The sequence below is a fragment of the Cyclopterus lumpus genome, chromosome 2, assembly GCF_009769545.1.
Source record: "Cyclopterus lumpus isolate fCycLum1 chromosome 2, fCycLum1.pri, whole genome shotgun sequence".
Taxonomy (NCBI): domain Eukaryota; kingdom Metazoa; phylum Chordata; class Actinopteri; order Perciformes; family Cyclopteridae; genus Cyclopterus; species Cyclopterus lumpus.
The window spans coordinates 1,241,115-1,258,614 of record NC_046967.1 but is presented as its reverse complement, the minus strand read 5'-3'; the positions used below and the strand labels follow the sequence as shown (position 1 = coordinate 1,258,614).

At 41.4% G+C, this 17,500-nt stretch overlaps 1 protein-coding gene across 6 annotated transcripts in view; it reads left to right on the top strand.

Moving 5' to 3' along the window:
* The first annotated feature begins 183 nt into the window (after nt 1–183).
* Nucleotides 184–17,500, top strand: part of LOC117741859 (glutaminase kidney isoform, mitochondrial) — a 35,240-nt gene continuing 17,923 nt past the window's right edge. The window contains exons 1-3 of one of the 6 annotated variants that reach the window (XM_034549112.1): nt 379–434; nt 14,912–15,221; nt 16,659–16,755. Coding sequence is in view for 1 of the 6 variants with exons in the window: in XM_034549094.1 (XP_034404985.1) it covers nt 184–434; nt 16,659–16,755 (348 nt within the window). In the remaining 5 variants the exon portion in view is untranslated. Of the gene's footprint in view, nt 435–14,858; nt 15,222–15,802; nt 16,565–16,658; nt 16,756–17,500 lie in introns of those variants that run through there. The other 5 variants (XM_034549138.1, XM_034549094.1, XM_034549104.1 and 2 more) reach the window with 5 other exon arrangements.

Here is a 17,500-nt window from a genome sequence, read left to right as displayed (position 1 = left end):
CAGCTGCCGGTACGCGTTATCCTCCTCCAATCAACAGCTGTTGCCTGCCCGGTGGGCTGGACTCCGCCCAGCACCGTTCTCTGCCGTCGACTCACCGGGAGAACCGTTACTTGGCCCAGAGAAGCCGACCGTCGTCACGAGCCGCTTCTTTACTTTACTATAAATTACTTTACGGTGGTTGAAATGTTGCACTTCCGGTCAACGGTGGCCCTGAAGGAGTTATTTCAAACGCAGCTCAGACGGCCGCTGGCCGGCCGGGTCGGCGCGACGCCCGCTGCCGCCGCCTGCTTCTGCCGAGCCGCCGGTCCGCACGGCCGGTCACCGGGCGGAGGAGGCCGGGCCCCGCAGCCCCTCACCGGGGGGCCCGGCGCGAGGAGCTTCTGCTCCAAGGGCGACGGCCACAGCGAAGCCGCCAAGGAGTCCGCGACGGAGAAGTGAGTGCACCCAGGTGTTAGCCGGCCCCCCTCGTTAGGCCGAGCTCCACAGCCATTTACTGGAGCCCCAACCTCTGGCACGCGTCCTTTAAAGTGACCTTTTCTAAGGGGTCGTGTCCATATTCACCCGCAGAATTAATGCAGAATTAAAGAACCTCTTCTGCATTCACTGTGCGCATGACTGAGGCCTGTTTTAGATAGTAGGGGTTCATATATGTGACCAGTTCCATTATCGGACAGGATTAGTTATATTTTAATATTATTGGTGCTCCAGGGTTATTGATTGCATGTCACAGGAGAAGCATCTGATCTCTTTGCTGCAGGAAAACATTCCCATTGAAGCACGTGACCTGCTTTCATCCAGCAGTTTAAAACGTGATGCACCTGCCATCAAATATAACCACAACAAAAACGAGCCTTCAAATGTATCATTATTTATACATGCATGATGTGTCAAATGACCAGAAGTCATCTTTATTTATACATAAATAAAAGTTAACTAATTAAATTAAGATATGATATACACACGTCTTTTTGTGTCACACGGTCAGATCTTTGCAATGTAATTGAGGCTCTAGAGAGGTAATGAGTCATAAGGTTCTAGAGGTAATAAGTCATAAGGTTCTAGAGAAGTAATACGTCATAAGGCTCTAGAGAGGTAATGAGTCAAGGTTCTAGAGGTAATAAGTCATCAGGCTCTAAAGAGGTAATGAGTCATAAGGCTCTAGAGAGATAATGAGTCATAAGGCTCTAGAGAGGTAATAAGTCATAAGGCTCTAGAGAGGTAATGAGTCATAAGGCTCTAGAGAGGTAATAAGTCATCAGGCTCTAGAGAGGTAATGAGTCATAAGGCTCTAGAGAGGTAATGAGTCATAAGGTTCTAGAGGTAATAAGTCATCAGGCTCTAAAGAGGTAATGAGTCATAAGGCTCTAGAGAGATAATGAGTCATAAGGCTCTAGAGAGGTAATAAGTCATAAGGCTCTAGAGAGGTAATGAGTCATAAGGCTCTAGAGAGGTAATAAGTCATCAGGCTCTAGAGAGGTAATGAGTCATAAGGCTCTAGAGAGATAATGAGTCATAAGGCTCTAGAGAGGTAATAAGTCATAAGGTTTTAGAGAGGTAATGAGTCATAAGGCTCTAGAGAGGTAATACGTCATAAGGTTCTAGAGAGGTAATGAGTCATACGGTTCTAGAGGTAATAAGTCATAAGGTTCTAGAGAAGTCATAAGGCTCTAGAGAGGTAATGAGTCATAAGGCTCTAGAGAGGTAATGAGTCATAAGGCTCTAGAGAGGTAATGAGTCATAAGGTTCTAGAGGTAATAAGTCATCAGGCTCTAGAGAGGTAATGAGTCATAAGGTTCTAGAGGTAATAAGTCATAAGGTTCTAGAGAAGTAATGAGTCATAAGGCTCTAGAGAGGTAATGAGTCATAAGGCTCTAGAGAGGTAATGAGTCATAAGGTTCTAGAGGTAATAAGTCATCAGGCTCTAGAGAAGTAATGAGTCATAAGGCTCTACAGAGGTAATGAGTCATAAGGCTCTAGAGAGGTAATAAGTCATAAGGCTCTAGAGAGGTAATGAGCTATAAGGTTCTAGAGAGGTAATACGTCATAAGGTTCTAGAGAAGTAATAAGTTATAAGGCTCTAGATAGGTAATGAGTCATAAGGCTCTAGAGAGGTAATGAGTCATAAGGCTCTAGAGAGGTAATACGTAATACGGTTCTAGAGGTAATAAGTCATAAGGTTCTAGAGGTAATACATCATAAGGTTCTAGAGAAGTAATGAGTAATACGGTTCTAGAGAGGTAATAAGTCATAAGGTTCTAGAGAGGTAATAAGTCATAAGGCTCTAGAGGTAATAAGTCATAAGGTTCTAGAGAGGTAATGAGTCATAAGGCTCTAGAGAGGTAATAAGTCATAAGGTTCTAGAGAGGTAATGAGTAAGGTTCTAGAGGTAATAAGTCATAAGGTTCTAGAGAGGTAATGAGTCATAAGGTTCTAGAGAGGTAATGAGTCATAAGGTTCTAGAGGTAATAAGTCATAAGGTTCTAGAGGTAATAAGTCATAAGGTTCTAGAGAGGTAATGAGTCATAAGGTTCTAGAGAAGTAATAAATCATAAGGCTCTAGAGAGGTAATGAGTCATAAGGTTCTAGAGGTAATAAGTCATCAGGCTCTAGAGGTAATGAGTCATAAGGTTCTAGAGGTAATAAGTCATAAGGTTCTAGAGAAGTAATGAGTCATAAGGCTCTAGAGAGGTAATGAGTCATAAGGTTCTAGAGGTAATAAGTCATAAGGTTCTAGAGAAGTAATAAGTTATAAGGCTCTAGAGAGGTAATGAGTCATAAGGCTCTAGAGAGGTAATGAGTCAAGGTTCTAGAGGTAATAAGTCATCAGGCTCTAGAGAAGTAATGAGTCATAAGGCTCTAGAGAGGTAATGAGTCATAAGGTTCTAGAGGTAATAAGTCATAAGGTTCTAGAGAAGTAATACGTCATAAGGCTCTAGAGAGGTAATGAGTCATAAGGTTCTAGAGGTAATAAGTCATCAGGCTCTAGAGAGGTAATGAGTCATAAGGCTCTAGAGAGATAATGAGTCATAAGGCTCTAGAGAGGTAATAAGTCATAAGGCTCTAGAGAGGTAATGAGTCATAAGGCTCTAGAGAGGTAATAAGTCATCAGGCTCTAGAGAGGTAATGAGTCATAAGGCTCTAGAGAGATAATGAGTCATAAGGCTCTAGAGAGGTAATAAGTCATAAGGTTTTAGAGAGGTAATGAGTCATAAGGCTCTAGAGAGGTAATAAGTCATAAGGTTTTAGAGAGGTAATGAGTCATAAGGCTCTAGAGAGGTAATAAGTCATAAGGTTCTAGAGAGGTAATGAGTCATAAGGCTCTAGAGGTAATAAGTCATAAGGTTCTAGAGAAGTAATAAGGCATAAGGTTCTAGAGAGGTAATGAGTCATAAGGCTCTAGAGAGGTAATACGTCATAAGGTTCTAGAGAGGTAATGAGTCATACGGTTCTAGAGGTAATAAGTCATAAGGTTCTAGAGAAGTCATAAGGCTCTAGAGATGTAATGAGTCATAAGGCTCTAGAGAGGTAATGAGTCATAAGGCTCTATAGAGGTAATGAGTCATAAGGTTCTAGAGGTAATAAGTCATCAGGCTCTAGAGAGGTAATGAGTCATAAGGTTCTAGAGGTAATAAGTCATCAGGCTCTAGAGAGGTAATGAGTCATAAGGCTCTACAGAGGTAATGAGTCATAAGGCTCTAGAGAGGTAATAAGTCATAAGGCTCTAGAGAGGTAATGAGCTATAAGGTTCTAGAGAGGTAATAAGTCATAAGGTTCTAGAGAGGTAATGAGTCATAAGGCTCTAGAGAGGTAATAAGTCATAAGGTTCTAGAGAGGTAATGAGTCATAAGTCTCTAGAGAGGTAATAAGTTATAAGGCTCTAGATAGGTAATGAGTCATAAGGCTCTAGAGAGGTAATGAGTCATAAGGCTCTAGAGAGGTAATACGTAATACGGTTCTAGAGGTAATAAGTCATAAGGTTCTAGAGGTAATACGTCATAAGGTTCTAGAGAAGTAATGAGTAATACGGTTCTAGAGAGGTAATAAGTCATAAGGTTCTAGAGAGGTAATAAGTCATAAGGCTCTAGAGAGGTAATGAGTCATATGATTCTAGAGAGGTAATAAGTCATAAGGTTCTAGAGAGCTAATGAGTCATAAGGCTCTAGAGAGGTAATAAGTCATAAGGCTCTAGAGAGGTAATTAGCTATAAGGCTCTAGAGAGGTAATAAGTCATAAGGTTCTAGAGAGTTAATGAGTCATAAGGCTCTAGAGGTAATAAGTCATAAGGTTCTAGAGAAGTAATAAGGCATAAGGTTCTAGAGAGGTAATGAGTCATAAGGCTCTAGAGAGGTAATACGTCATAAGGTTCTAGAGAGGTAATGAGTCATACGGTTCTAGAGGTAATAAGTCATAAGGTTCTAGAGAAGTCATAAGGCTCTAGAGAGGTAATGAGTCATAAGGCTCTAGAGAGGTAATGAGTCATAAGGTTCTAGAGGTAATAAGTCAAGGTTCTAGAGAAGTAATAAGTCATAAGGCTCTAGAGAGGTAATGAGTCATAAGGTTCTAGAGGTAATAAGTCATCAGGCTCTAGAGAAGTAATGAGTCATAAGGCTCTAGAGAGGTAATGAGTCATAAGGCTCTAGAGAGGTAATGAGCTATAAGGCTCTAGAGAGGTCATAAGGTTCTAGAGAGGTAATGAGTCATAAGGCTCTAGAGAGGTAATAAGTCATAAGGTTCTAGAGAGGTAATGAGTCATAAGTCTCTAGAGAGGTAATAAGTCATAAGGTTCTAGAGAGGTAATGAGTCATAAGGCTCTAGAGAGGTAATGAGTCATATGGTTCTAGAGGTATCAAGTCATCAGGCTCTAGAGAAGTAATGAGTCATAAGGCTCTACAGAGGTAATGAGTCATAAGGCTCTAGAGAGGTAATAAGTCATAAGGCTCTAGAGAGGTAATGAGCTATAAGGTTCTAGAGAGTTAATAAGTCATAAGGTTCTAGAGAGGTAATGAGTCATAAGGCTCTAGAGAGGTAATAAGTCATAAGGTTCTAGAGAGGTAATGAGTCATAAGTCTCTAGAGAGGTAATAAGTCATAAGGTTCTAGAGAGGTAATGAGTCATAAGGTTCTAGAGGTAATAAGTCATAAGGTTCTAGAGAAGTAATAAGTTATAAGGCTCTAGATAGGTAATGAGTCATAAGGCTCTAGAGAGGTAATGAGTCATAAGGCTCTAGAGAGGTAATACGTAATACGGTTCTAGAGGTAATAAGTCATAAGGTTCTAGAGGTAATACGTCATAAGGTTCTAGAGAAGTAATGAGTAATACGGTTCTAGAGAGGTAATAAGTCATAAGGTTCTAGAGAGGTAATAAGTCATAAGGCTCTAGAGAGGTAATGAGTCATATGATTCTAGAGAGGTAATAAGTCATAAGGTTCTAGAGAGCTAATGAGTCATAAGGCTCTAGAGAGGTAATAAGTCATAAGGCTCTAGAGAGGTAATGAGTCATAAGTCTCTAGAGAGGTAATAAGTCATAAGGTTCTAGAGAGGTAATGAGTCATAAGGCTCTAGAGAGGTAATGAGTCATAAGGTTCTAGAGAGGTAATGAGTCATAAGGTTCTAGAGGTAATAAGTCATAAGGTTCTAGAGGTAATAAGTCATAAGGTTCTAGAGAGGTAATGAGTCATAAGGTTCTAGAGAAGTAATAAATCATAAGGCTCTAGAGAGGTAATGAGTCATAAGGTTCTAGAGGTAATAAGTCATCAGGCTCTAGAGGTAATGAGTCATAAGGTTCTAGAGGTAATAAGTCATAAGGTTCTAGAGAAGTAATGAGTCATAAGGCTCTAGAGAGGTAATGAGTCATAAGGTTCTAGAGGTAATAAGTCATAAGGTTCTAGAGAAGTAATAAGTTATAAGGCTCTAGAGAGGTAATGAGTCATAAGGCTCTAGAGAGGTAATGAGTCAAGGTTCTAGAGGTAATAAGTCATCAGGCTCTAGAGAAGTAATGAGTCATAAGGCTCTAGAGAGGTAATGAGTCATAAGGTTCTAGAGGTAATAAGTCATAAGGTTCTAGAGAAGTAATACGTCATAAGGCTCTAGAGAGGTAATGAGTCATAAGGTTCTAGAGGTAATAAGTCATCAGGTTCTAGAGAGGTAATGAGTCATAAGGCTCTAGAGAGATAATGAGTCATAAGGCTCTAGAGAGGTAATAAGTCATAAGGCTCTAGAGAGGTAATGAGTCATAAGGCTCTAGAGAGGTAATAAGTCATCAGGCTCTAGAGAGGTAATGAGTCATAAGGCTCTAGAGAGATAATGAGTCATAAGGCTCTAGAGAGGTAATAAGTCATAAGGTTTTAGAGAGGTAATGAGTCATAAGGCTCTAGAGAGGTAATAAGTCATAAGGTTTTAGAGAGGTAATGAGTCATAAGGCTCTAGAGAGGTAATAAGTCATAAGGTTTTAGAGAGGTAATGAGTCATAAGGCTCTAGAGAGGTAATAAGTCATAAGGTTCTAGAGAGGTAATGAGTCATAAGGCTCTAGAGGTAATAAGTCATAAGGTTCTAGAGAAGTAATAAGGCATAAGGTTCTAGAGAGGTAATGAGTCATAAGGCTCTAGAGAGGTAATACGTCATAAGGTTCTAGAGAGGTAATGAGTCATACGGTTCTAGAGGTAATAAGTCATAAGGTTCTAGAGAAGTCATAAGGCTCTAGAGATGTAATGAGTCATAAGGCTCTAGAGAGGTAATGAGTCATAAGGCTCTATAGAGGTAATGAGTCATAAGGTTCTAGAGGTAATAAGTCATCAGGCTCTAGAGAGGTAATGAGTCATAAGGTTCTAGAGGTAATAAGTCATAAGGTTCTAGAGAAGTAATGAGTCATAAGGCTCTAGAGAGGTAATGAGTCATAAGGTTCTAGAGGTAATAAGTCATCAGGCTCTAGAGAAGTAATGAGTCATAAGGCTCTACAGAGGTAATGAGTCATAAGGCTCTAGAGAGGTAATAAGTCATAAGGCTCTAGAGAGGTAATGAGCTATAAGGTTCTAGAGAGGTAATAAGTCATAAGGTTCTAGAGAGGTAATGAGTCATAAGGCTCTAGAGAGGTAATAAGTCATAAGGTTCTAGAGAGGTAATGAGTCATAAGTCTCTAGAGAGGTAATAAGTTATAAGGCTCTAGATAGGTAATGAGTCATAAGGCTCTAGAGAGGTAATGAGTCATAAGGCTCTAGAGAGGTAATACGTAATACGGTTCTAGAGGTAATAAGTCATAAGGTTCTAGAGGTAATACGTCATAAGGTTCTAGAGAAGTAATGAGTAATACGGTTCTAGAGAGGTAATAAGTCATAAGGTTCTAGAGAGGTAATAAGTCATAAGGCTCTAGAGAGGTAATGAGTCATATGATTCTAGAGAGGTAATAAGTCATAAGGTTCTAGAGAGCTAATGAGTCATAAGGCTCTAGAGAGGTAATAAGTCATAAGGCTCTAGAGAGGTAATGAGTCATAAGTCTCTAGAGAGGTAATAAGTCATAAGGTTCTAGAGAGGTAATGAGTCATAAGGTTCTAGAGAGGTAATAAGTCATAAGGTTCTAGAGAGGTAATAAGTCATAAGGCTCTAGAGAGGTAATGAGTCATATGATTCTAGAGAGGTAATAAGTCATACGGTTCTAGAGAAGTAATGAGTCATAAGGCTCTAGAGAGGTAATGAGTCATAAGGCTCTAGAGAGGTAATGAGTCATAAGGCTCTAGAGAGGTAATGAGCTATAAGGCTCTAGAGAGGTAATAAGTCATAAGGTTCTAGAGAGGTAATGAGTCATAAGGCTCTAGAGGTAATAAGTCATAAGGTTCTAGAGAAGTAATAAGGCATAAGGTTCTAGAGAGGTAATGAGTCATAAGGCTCTAGAGAGGTAATACGTCATAAGGTTCTAGAGAGGTAATGAGTCATACGGTTCTAGAGGTAATAAGTCATAAGGTTCTAGAGAAGTCATAAGGCTCTAGAGAGGTAATGAGTCATAAGGCTCTAGAGAGGTAATGAGTCATAAGGTTCTAGAGGTAATAAGTCATCAGGCTCTAGAGAGGTAATGAGTCATAAGGTTCTAGAGGTAATAAGTCAAGGTTCTAGAGAAGTAATAAGTCATAAGGCTCTAGAGAGGTAATGAGTCATAAGGCTCTAGAGAGGTAATGAGTCATAAGGTTCTAGAGGTAATAAGTCATCAGGCTCTAGAGAGGTAATGAGTCATAAGGTTCTAGAGGTAATAAGTCAAGGTTCTAGAGAAGTAATAAGTCATAAGGTTCTAGAGAGGTAATGAGTCATAAGGCTCTAGAGAGGTAATACGTCATAAGGTTCTAGAGAGGTAATGAGTCATACGGTTCTAGAGGTAATAAGTCATAAGGTTCTAGAGAAGTCATAAGGCTCTAGAGAGGTAATGAGTCATAAGGCTCTAGAGAGGTAATGAGTCATAAGGTTCTAGAGGTAATAAGTCATCAGGCTCTAGAGAGGTAATGAGTCATAAGGTTCTAGAGGTAATAAGTCAAGGTTCTAGAGAAGTAATAAGTCATAAGGCTCTAGAGAGGTAATGAGTCATAAGGCTCTAGAGAGGTAATGAGCTATAAGGCTCTAGAGAGGTAATAAGTCATAAGGTTCTAGAGAGGTAATGAGTCATAAGGCTCTAGAGAGGTAATAAGTCATAAGGTTCTAGAGAGGTAATGAGTCATAAGGTTCTAGAGAGGTAATAAGTCATAAGGTTCTAGAGAGGTAATAAGTCATAAGGCTCTAGAGAGGTAATGAGTCATATGATTCTAGAGAGGTAATAAGTCATAAGGTTCTAGAGGTAATACGTCATAAGGTTCTAGAGAAGTAATGAGTAATACGGTTCTAGAGAGGTAATAAGTCATAAGGTTCTAGAGAGGTAATAAGTCATAAGGCTCTAGAGAGGTAATGAGTCATATGATTCTAGAGAGGTAATAAGTCATATGATTCTAGAGAGGTAATAAGTCATAAGGTTCTAGAGAGGTAATGAGTCATAAGGCTCTAGAGAGGTAATACGTCATAAGGTTCTAGAGAGGTAATGAGTCATACGGTTCTAGAGGTAATAAGTCATAAGGTTCTAGAGAAGTCATAAGGCTCTAGAGAGGTAATGAGTCATAAGGCTCTAGAGAGGTAATGAGTCATAAGGTTCTAGAGGTAATAAGTCATCAGGCTCTAGAGAAGTAATGAGTCATAAGGCTCTAGAGAGGTAATGAGTCATAAGGCTCTAGAGAGGTAATAAGTCATAAGGTTCTAGAGAGGTAATGAGTCATAAGGTTCTAGAGAGGTAATAAGTCATAAGGTTCTAGAGAGGTAATAAGTCATAAGGCTCTAGAGAGGTAATGAGTCATATGATTCTAGAGAGGTAATTAGTCATAAGGTTCTAGAGGTAATACGTCATAAGGTTCTAGAGAAGTAATGAGTAATACGGTTCTAGAGAGGTAATAAGTCATAAGGTTCTAGAGAGGTAATAAGTCATAAGGCTCTAGAGAGGTAATGAGTCATATGATTCTAGAGAGGTAATAAGTCATAAGGCTCTAGAGAGGTAATAAGTCATAAGGCTCTAGAGAGGTAATAAGTCATAAGGTTCTAGAGAGGTAATACATAATAAGGTTCTAGAGAGGTAATAAGTCATACGGTTCTAGAGATCTAATAAATCATAAGGCTCTAGAGAAGTAATAAGTCATAAGGTTCTAGAGAGCTAATGAGTCATAAGGCTCTAGAGATGTAATAAGTCATACGGTTCTAGAGAGGTAATAAGTCATACGGTTCTAGAGAGGTAATAAGTCATAAGGTTCTAGAGAAGTAATAAGTCATAAGGTTCTAGAGAGGTAATAAATCATACGGCTCTAGAGAGCTAATAAGTCATAAGGCTCTAGAGAGCTAATAAGTCATATGGTTCTAGAGAAGTAATAAGTCATAAGGTTCTAGAGAGCTAATAAGTTATAAGGCTCTAGAGAGGTAATAAGTCATAAGGTTCTAGAGAAGTAATAAGTCATAAGGTTCTAGAGAGGTAATACGTCATAAGGTTCTAGAGAGGTAATGAGTCATACGGTTCTAGAGGTAATAAGTCATAAGGTTCTAGAGAAGTCATAAGGCTCTAGAGAGGTAATGAGTCATAAGGCTCTAGAGAGGTAATGAGTCATAAGGTTCTAGAGGTAATAAGTCATCAGGCTCTAGAGAGTTAATGAGTCATAAGGTTCTAGAGGTAATAAGTCAAGGTTCTAGAGAAGTAATAAGTCATAAGGCTCTAGAGAGGTAATGAGTCATAAGGCTCTAGAGAGGTAATGAGTCATAAGGTTCTAGAGGTAATAAGTCATCAGGCTCTAGAGAAGTAATAAGGCATAAGGTTCTAGAGAGGTAATGAGTCATAAGGCTCTAGAGAGGTAATACGTCATAAGGTTCTAGAGAGGTAATGAGTCATACGGTTCTAGAGGTAATAAGTCATAAGGTTCTAGAGAAGTCATAAGGCTCTAGAGAGGTAATGAGTCATAAGGCTCTAGAGAGGTAATGAGTCATAAGGTTCTAGAGGTAATAAGTCATCAGGCTCTAGAGAGGTAATGAGTCATAAGGTTCTAGAGGTAATAAGTCAAGGTTCTAGAGAAGTAATAAGTCATAAGGCTCTAGAGAGGTAATGAGTCATAAGGCTCTAGAGAGGTAATGAGTCATAAGGTTCTAGAGGTAATAAGTCATCAGGCTCTAGAGAAGTAATAAGTCATAAGGCTCTAGAGAGGTAATGAGTCATAAGGCTCTAGAGAGGTAATGAGCTATAAGGCTCTAGAGAGGTAATAAGTCATAAGGTTCTAGAGAGGTAATGAGTCATAAGGCTCTAGAGAGGTAATGAGTCATAAGGTTCTAGAGGTAATAAGTCATCAGGCTCTAGAGAGGTAATGAGTCATAAGGTTCTAGAGGTAATAAGTCAAGGTTCTAGAGAAGTAATAAGTCATAAGGCTCTAGAGAGGTAATGAGTCATAAGGCTCTAGAGAGGTAATGAGTCATAAGGTTCTAGAGGTAATAAGTCATCAGGCTCTAGAGAGGTAATGAGTCATAAGGTTCTAGAGGTAATAAGTCAAGGTTCTAGAGAAGTAATAAGTCATAAGGCTCTAGAGAGGTAATGAGTCATAAGGCTCTAGAGAGGTAATGAGTCATAAGGTTCTAGAGGTAATAAGTCATCAGGCTCTAGAGAAGTAATGAGTCATAAGGCTCTAGAGAGGTAATGAGTCATAAGGCTCTAGAGAGGTAATGAGCTATAAGGCTCTAGAGAGGTAATAAGTCATAAGGTTCTAGAGAGGTAATGAGTCATAAGGCTCTAGAGAGGTAATAAGTCATAAGGTTCTAGAGAGGTAATGAGTCATAAGGTTCTAGAGAGGTAATAAGTCATAAGGTTCTAGAGAGGTAATAAGTCATAAGGCTCTAGAGAGGTAATGAGTCATATGATTCTAGAGAGGTAATAAGTCATAAGGTTCTAGAGGTAATACGTCATAAGGTTCTAGAGAAGTAATGAGTAATACGGTTCTAGAGAGGTAATAAGTCATAAGGTTCTAGAGAGGTAATAAGTCATAAGGCTCTAGAGAGGTAATGAGTCATATGATTCTAGAGAGGTAATAAGTCATATGATTCTAGAGAGGTAATAAGTCATAAGGTTCTAGAGAGGTAATGAGTCATAAGGCTCTAGAGAGGTAATACGTCATAAGGTTCTAGAGAGGTAATGAGTCATACGGTTCTAGAGGTAATAAGTCATAAGGTTCTAGAGAAGTCATAAGGCTCTAGAGAGGTAATGAGTCATAAGGCTCTAGAGAGGTAATGAGTCATATGATTCTAGAGAGGTAATAAGTCATAAGGTTCTAGAGAGCTAATGAGTCATAAGGCTCTAGAGAGGTAATAAGTCATAAGGCTCTAGAGAGGTAATGAGTCATAAGTCTCTAGAGAGGTAATAAGTCATAAGGTTCTAGAGAGGTAATGAGTCATAAGGTTCTAGAGAGGTAATAAGTCATAAGGTTCTAGAGAGGTAATAAGTCATAAGGCTCTAGAGAGGTAATGAGTCATATGATTCTAGAGAGGTAATAAGTCATACGGTTCTAGAGAAGTAATGAGTCATAAGGCTCTAGAGAGGTAATGAGTCATAAGGCTCTAGAGAGGTAATGAGCTATAAGGCTCTAGAGAGGTAATAAGTCATAAGGTTCTAGAGAGGTAATGAGTCATAAGGCTCTAGAGGTAATAAGTCATAAGGTTCTAGAGAAGTAATAAGGCATAAGGTTCTAGAGAGGTAATGAGTCATAAGGCTCTAGAGAGGTCATACGGTTCTAGAGAGGTAATGAGTCATACGGTTCTAGAGGTAATAAGTCATAAGGTTCTAGAGAAGTCATAAGGCTCTAGAGAGGTAATGAGTCATAAGGCTCTAGAGAGGTAATGAGTCATAAGGTTCTAGAGGTAATAAGTCATCAGGCTCTAGAGAGGTAATGAGTCATAAGGTTCTAGAGGTAATAAGTCAAGGTTCTAGAGAAGTAATAAGTCATAAGGCTCTAGAGAGGTAATGAGTCATAAGGCTCTAGAGAGGTAATGAGTCATAAGGTTCTAGAGGTAATAAGTCATCAGGCTCTAGAGAAGTAATAAGTCATAAGGCTCTAGAGAGGTAATGAGTCATAAGGCTCTAGAGAGGTAATGAGCTATAAGGCTCTAGAGAGGTAATAAGTCATAAGGTTCTAGAGAGGTAATGAGTCATAAGGCTCTAGAGAGGTAATAAGTCATAAGGTTCTAGAGAGGTAATGAGTCATAAGGTTCTAGAGAGGTAATAAGTCATAAGGTTCTAGAGAGGTAATAAGTCATAAGGCTCTAGAGAGGTAATGAGTCATATGATTCTAGAGAGGTAATAAGTCATAAGGTTCTAGAGGTAATACGTCATAAGGTTTTAGAGAAGTAATGAGTAATACGGTTCTAGAGAGGTAATAAGTCATAAGGTTCTAGAGAGGTAATAAGTCATAAGGCTCTAGAGAGGTAATGAGTCATATGATTCTAGAGAGGTAATAAGTCATATGATTCTAGAGAGGTAATAAGTCATAAGGTTCTAGAGAGGTAATGAGTCATAAGGCTCTAGAGAGGTAATACGTCATAAGGTTCTAGAGAGGTAATGAGTCATACGGTTCTAGAGGTAATAAGTCATAAGGTTCTAGAGAAGTCATAAGGCTCTAGAGAGGTAATGAGTCATAAGGCTCTAGAGAGGTAATGAGTCATAAGGTTCTAGAGGTAATAAGTCATCAGGCTCTAGAGAGGTAATGAGTCATAAGGTTCTAGAGGTAATAAGTCATCAGGCTCTAGAGAAGTAATGAGTCATAAGGCTCTAGAGAGGTAATGAGTCATAAGGCTCTAGAGAGGTAATAAGTCATAAGGTTCTAGAGAGGTAATGAGTCATAAGGTTCTAGAGAGGTAATAAGTCATAAGGTTCTAGAGAGGTAATAAGTCATAAGGCTCTAGAGAGGTAATGAGTCATATGATTCTAGAGAGGTAATTAGTCATAAGGTTCTAGAGGTAATACGTCATAAGGTTCTAGAGAAGTAATGAGTAATACGGTTCTAGAGAGGTAATAAGTCATAAGGTTCTAGAGAGGTAATAAGTCATAAGGCTCTAGAGAGGTAATGAGTCATATGATTCTAGAGAGGTAATAAGTCATAAGGCTCTAGAGAGGTAATAAGTCATAAGGCTCTAGAGAGGTAATAAGTCATAAGGTTCTAGAGAGGTAATACATAATAAGGTTCTAGAGAGGTAATAAGTCATACGGTTCTAGAGATCTAATAAATCATAAGGCTCTAGAGAAGTAATAAGTCATAAGGTTCTAGAGAGCTAATGAGTCATAAGGCTCTAGAGATGTAATAAGTCATACGGTTCTAGAGAGGTAATAAGTCATACGGTTCTAGAGAGGTAATAAGTCATAAGGTTCTAGAGAAGTAATAAGTCATAAGGTTCTAGAGAGGTAATAAGTCATACGGCTCTAGAGAGCTAATAAGTCATAAGGCTCTAGAGAGCTAATAAGTCATATGGTTCTAGAGAAGTAATAAGTCATAAGGTTCTAGAGAGCTAATAAGTTATAAGGCTCTAGAGAGGTAATAAGTCATAAGGTTCTAGAGAAGTAATAAGTCATAAGGTTCTAGAGAGGTAATAAGTCATATGGCTCTAGAGATGTAATAAGTCATAAGGCTCTAGAGAGGTAATAAATCATACGGTTCTAGAGAGCTAATAAGTCATAAGGCTCTAGAGAGGTAATAAGTCATAAGGTTCTAGAGAAGTAATAAGTCATAAGGTTCTAGAGAGGTAATAAGTCATACAGCTCTAGAGAGGTAATAAGTCATAAGGCTCTAGAGAGCTAATAAGTCATAAGGTTCTAGAGAGGTAATAAGTCATAAGGCTCTAGAGAGGTAATAAGTCATGAGGCTCTAGAGAGCTAATAAGTCATAAGGGTCATCGATTTAATACAAAATAAGAACCGTCACATTAATAAAGACACAGACAGGAAGTGTCACGTTAAATAACTAGAACATAAATACACAATCTAATAAAAAGAAACACTAAAATGTGGTAAACAAATAGAAACTCAGACACCAACAGTACCTCTGTGTTGAGACGGCGGCGGTTTAACGTCGGCCTCCTTCCTCCTCCCTCCTCCTTCCTCCCTCCCTCCCTCCCTCCTCCCTCCCTCCTCTTTCCTACCTCCCTCCTCCTTCCTCCCTCCCTCCTCCCTCCCTCCTCCTTCCTCCCTCCCTCCTCCTTCCTCCCTACCTCCCTCCTCCCTCCCTCCTCCTTCCTCCCTCCCTCCTCCCTCCTTCTGTTTTATAATGAAATAAAAAGTGTTTCAGTGAAACTAAATCCAGACTATTGATCTGTTTCATGGATCATTATTGATCTGATCCAGGTGTTCCAGATGCTCCTCACAGGCCTCGTGACCTCCGACCTCTTGCTCGCGTCGGTCCGTCCTCGTAATTTGCAAAGGATTGTGGGTGTTTTTGAAGCCGTCCGACAGGAAGTGGACGACGTTGCTTTTCATTCCTTAACTTGTGGTTTCTTGTTTATTTACATGATGCTTCTGTCATTGTCTGATTATTCGTGTCACATTTTTAGTTTGTTGTTGTTGTTGTTGTTGTTGTTGTTGCTCTGCTGTAACTGTTACTAATTCAGTATTATTGTCACTCTCTCCCTCTTGTTGATCTGCTTGCTTTGCATTTGTAAGTATGTTTCTACTTTATTTTAGTTTTAGTGTTTTCTTCACATTCCAGTAGAAGAAAGCCGATAACTGCTTCCTCTTTGACGTGACCTCACTTCCTCCCAGCGGCTGCGCTTGAACCCTCCCTCCCTCACACACACACACACACACACACACACACACACACACACACACACTCACACACACTCACACACACGCTCACACACACACACGCACACACACGCTCACACACACACACGCACACACACGCTCACACACACACACGCACACACGCACAAACACACACACGCACACACACACGCACACATAGGCACACACACACACGCACACAGACACACTCACACACACGCACACACGCACACACGCACACACACACACACGCACACACACACACTCACACACACTCACACACGCACACACAGGCACACACACACACACGCACACACAGACACACTCACTCACACACACACACTCACACACACGCTCACACGCACACACGCACAAACACACACAGGCACACACACACACAGGCACACACACACGCACGCACACACAGACACATACACACACACACACACACACGCACACACAGACACGCACACACAGGCACACACACACACGCACACACAGGCACACACACACGCACACACACACTGATGTGTATTCCTTCCTCACCAGCAGACTTCATCCTCCATTAATGAAAGTTGCAGGTTGAAACAACAACGCTCTGCAATAATAATGATAATAATAATAATAATAATATTATTATTTCCACTCGAGTTGGAAAGTCAGTAATTTGAGGAAGACTCAAACTTTTTTTTTTTTTACATTTCACCAAATCAATTAATTTGTGTGAACTGAAAACTGACTTTCTGACTCGAACTGGTCCAGATAATCAAACTGGTCCCAGTGGGTCCTCTGGAGGCGACTGGTTTCCGTTTGCAGGCCGAGTCGTTTCGACCAATCACGTCGGAGCGTGCCGTCTCAACAGGAGCTCCTGTTATTGATCTGAACTAGAAGAAGGAGCTCCAGAGGAAACATTCAGCCACCTGACTAAAGCTTTACCTTCAGACACCCTCTCCTAGCACGCAGGCCAGTGTCCCATGATGCATTGCAGAGAGCCGCTGGCCCGTCTGCTGCGTGACGGCGAGCTGAGAGCAGCAGCCAGCGAGCAAACAGCTGATTAGACCTCCAGATGTTAGAACACTGGAGGCTCTGATGGAGACGCCGGTGCTTCTTTGTTCACTCCAACTAAACGTCTGGGAAGTGAAGCAATGCATGCTGGTCCTCTGGCTGCTGTTCCGGCGTCGCGGTGGCCTTACGGCGGCGTCATGAGTCCGTAAGGTCAGAGTGAGGTCACGGCTCCTCCCCCTCTGCTGCAGCTCCCGCGTAGGACGAGGTGTTCTCACTTCACCTTTTCTCTGGTTCTCTCCTGCAGGAGAAGGAAAGCCGGCATCCTGCCCAGCCTGGAGGACCTGCTCTTCTACACCATCGCGGAGGGCCAGGAGAAGATCCCCGCACACAAGTTCACCACAGTGAGTCCTCCAGGAGGCCCCCAGGGAGTCCTTCAGGGAGGCCTTCAGGGAGTCCTTCAGGGAGGCCTTCAGGGAGGCCTTCAGGGAGTCCCCCAGGGAGTCCCCCAGGGAGTCCTTAAGGGAGTCCTTCAGGGAGGCCTTCAGGGAGGCCTTCAGGGAGTCCCCCAGGGAGTCCTTAAGGGAGGCCTTCAGGGAGTCCTTCAGGGAGGCCTTCAGGGAGGCCTTCAGGGAGTCCTTCAGGGAGGCCTTCAGGGAGGCCTTCAGGGAGTCCCCCAGGGAGTCCTTAAGGGAGGCCTTCAGGGAGTCCTTCAGGGAGTCCTTCAGGGAGGCCTTCAGGGAGGCCCCCAGGGAGTCCTTCAGCGGAGGCCCCCAGGGAGGCCTTCAGGGAGTCCTTCAAGGAGTCCTTCAGGGAGGCCCCCAGGGAGTCCTTAAGGGAGGCCTTCAGGGAGTCCTTCAGGGAGGCCTTCAGGGAGGCCTTCAGGGAGGCCTTCAGGAAGGCCTTCAGGGAGTCCTTCAGGGAGTCCTTCAGAGAGGCCTTCAGGGAGGCCCCCAGGGAGTCCTTCAGGGAGTCCTTCAGGGAGGCCCCCAGGGAGTCCTTCAGGGAGGCCTTCAGGGAGTCCTTCAGGGAGGCCCCCAGGGAGTCCTTCAGGGAGGCCTTCAGGGAGGCCCCCAGGGAGTCCTTCAGGGAGGCCTTCAGGGAGTCCTTCAGGGAGGCCCCCAGGGAGTCCTTCAGGGAGGCCTTCAG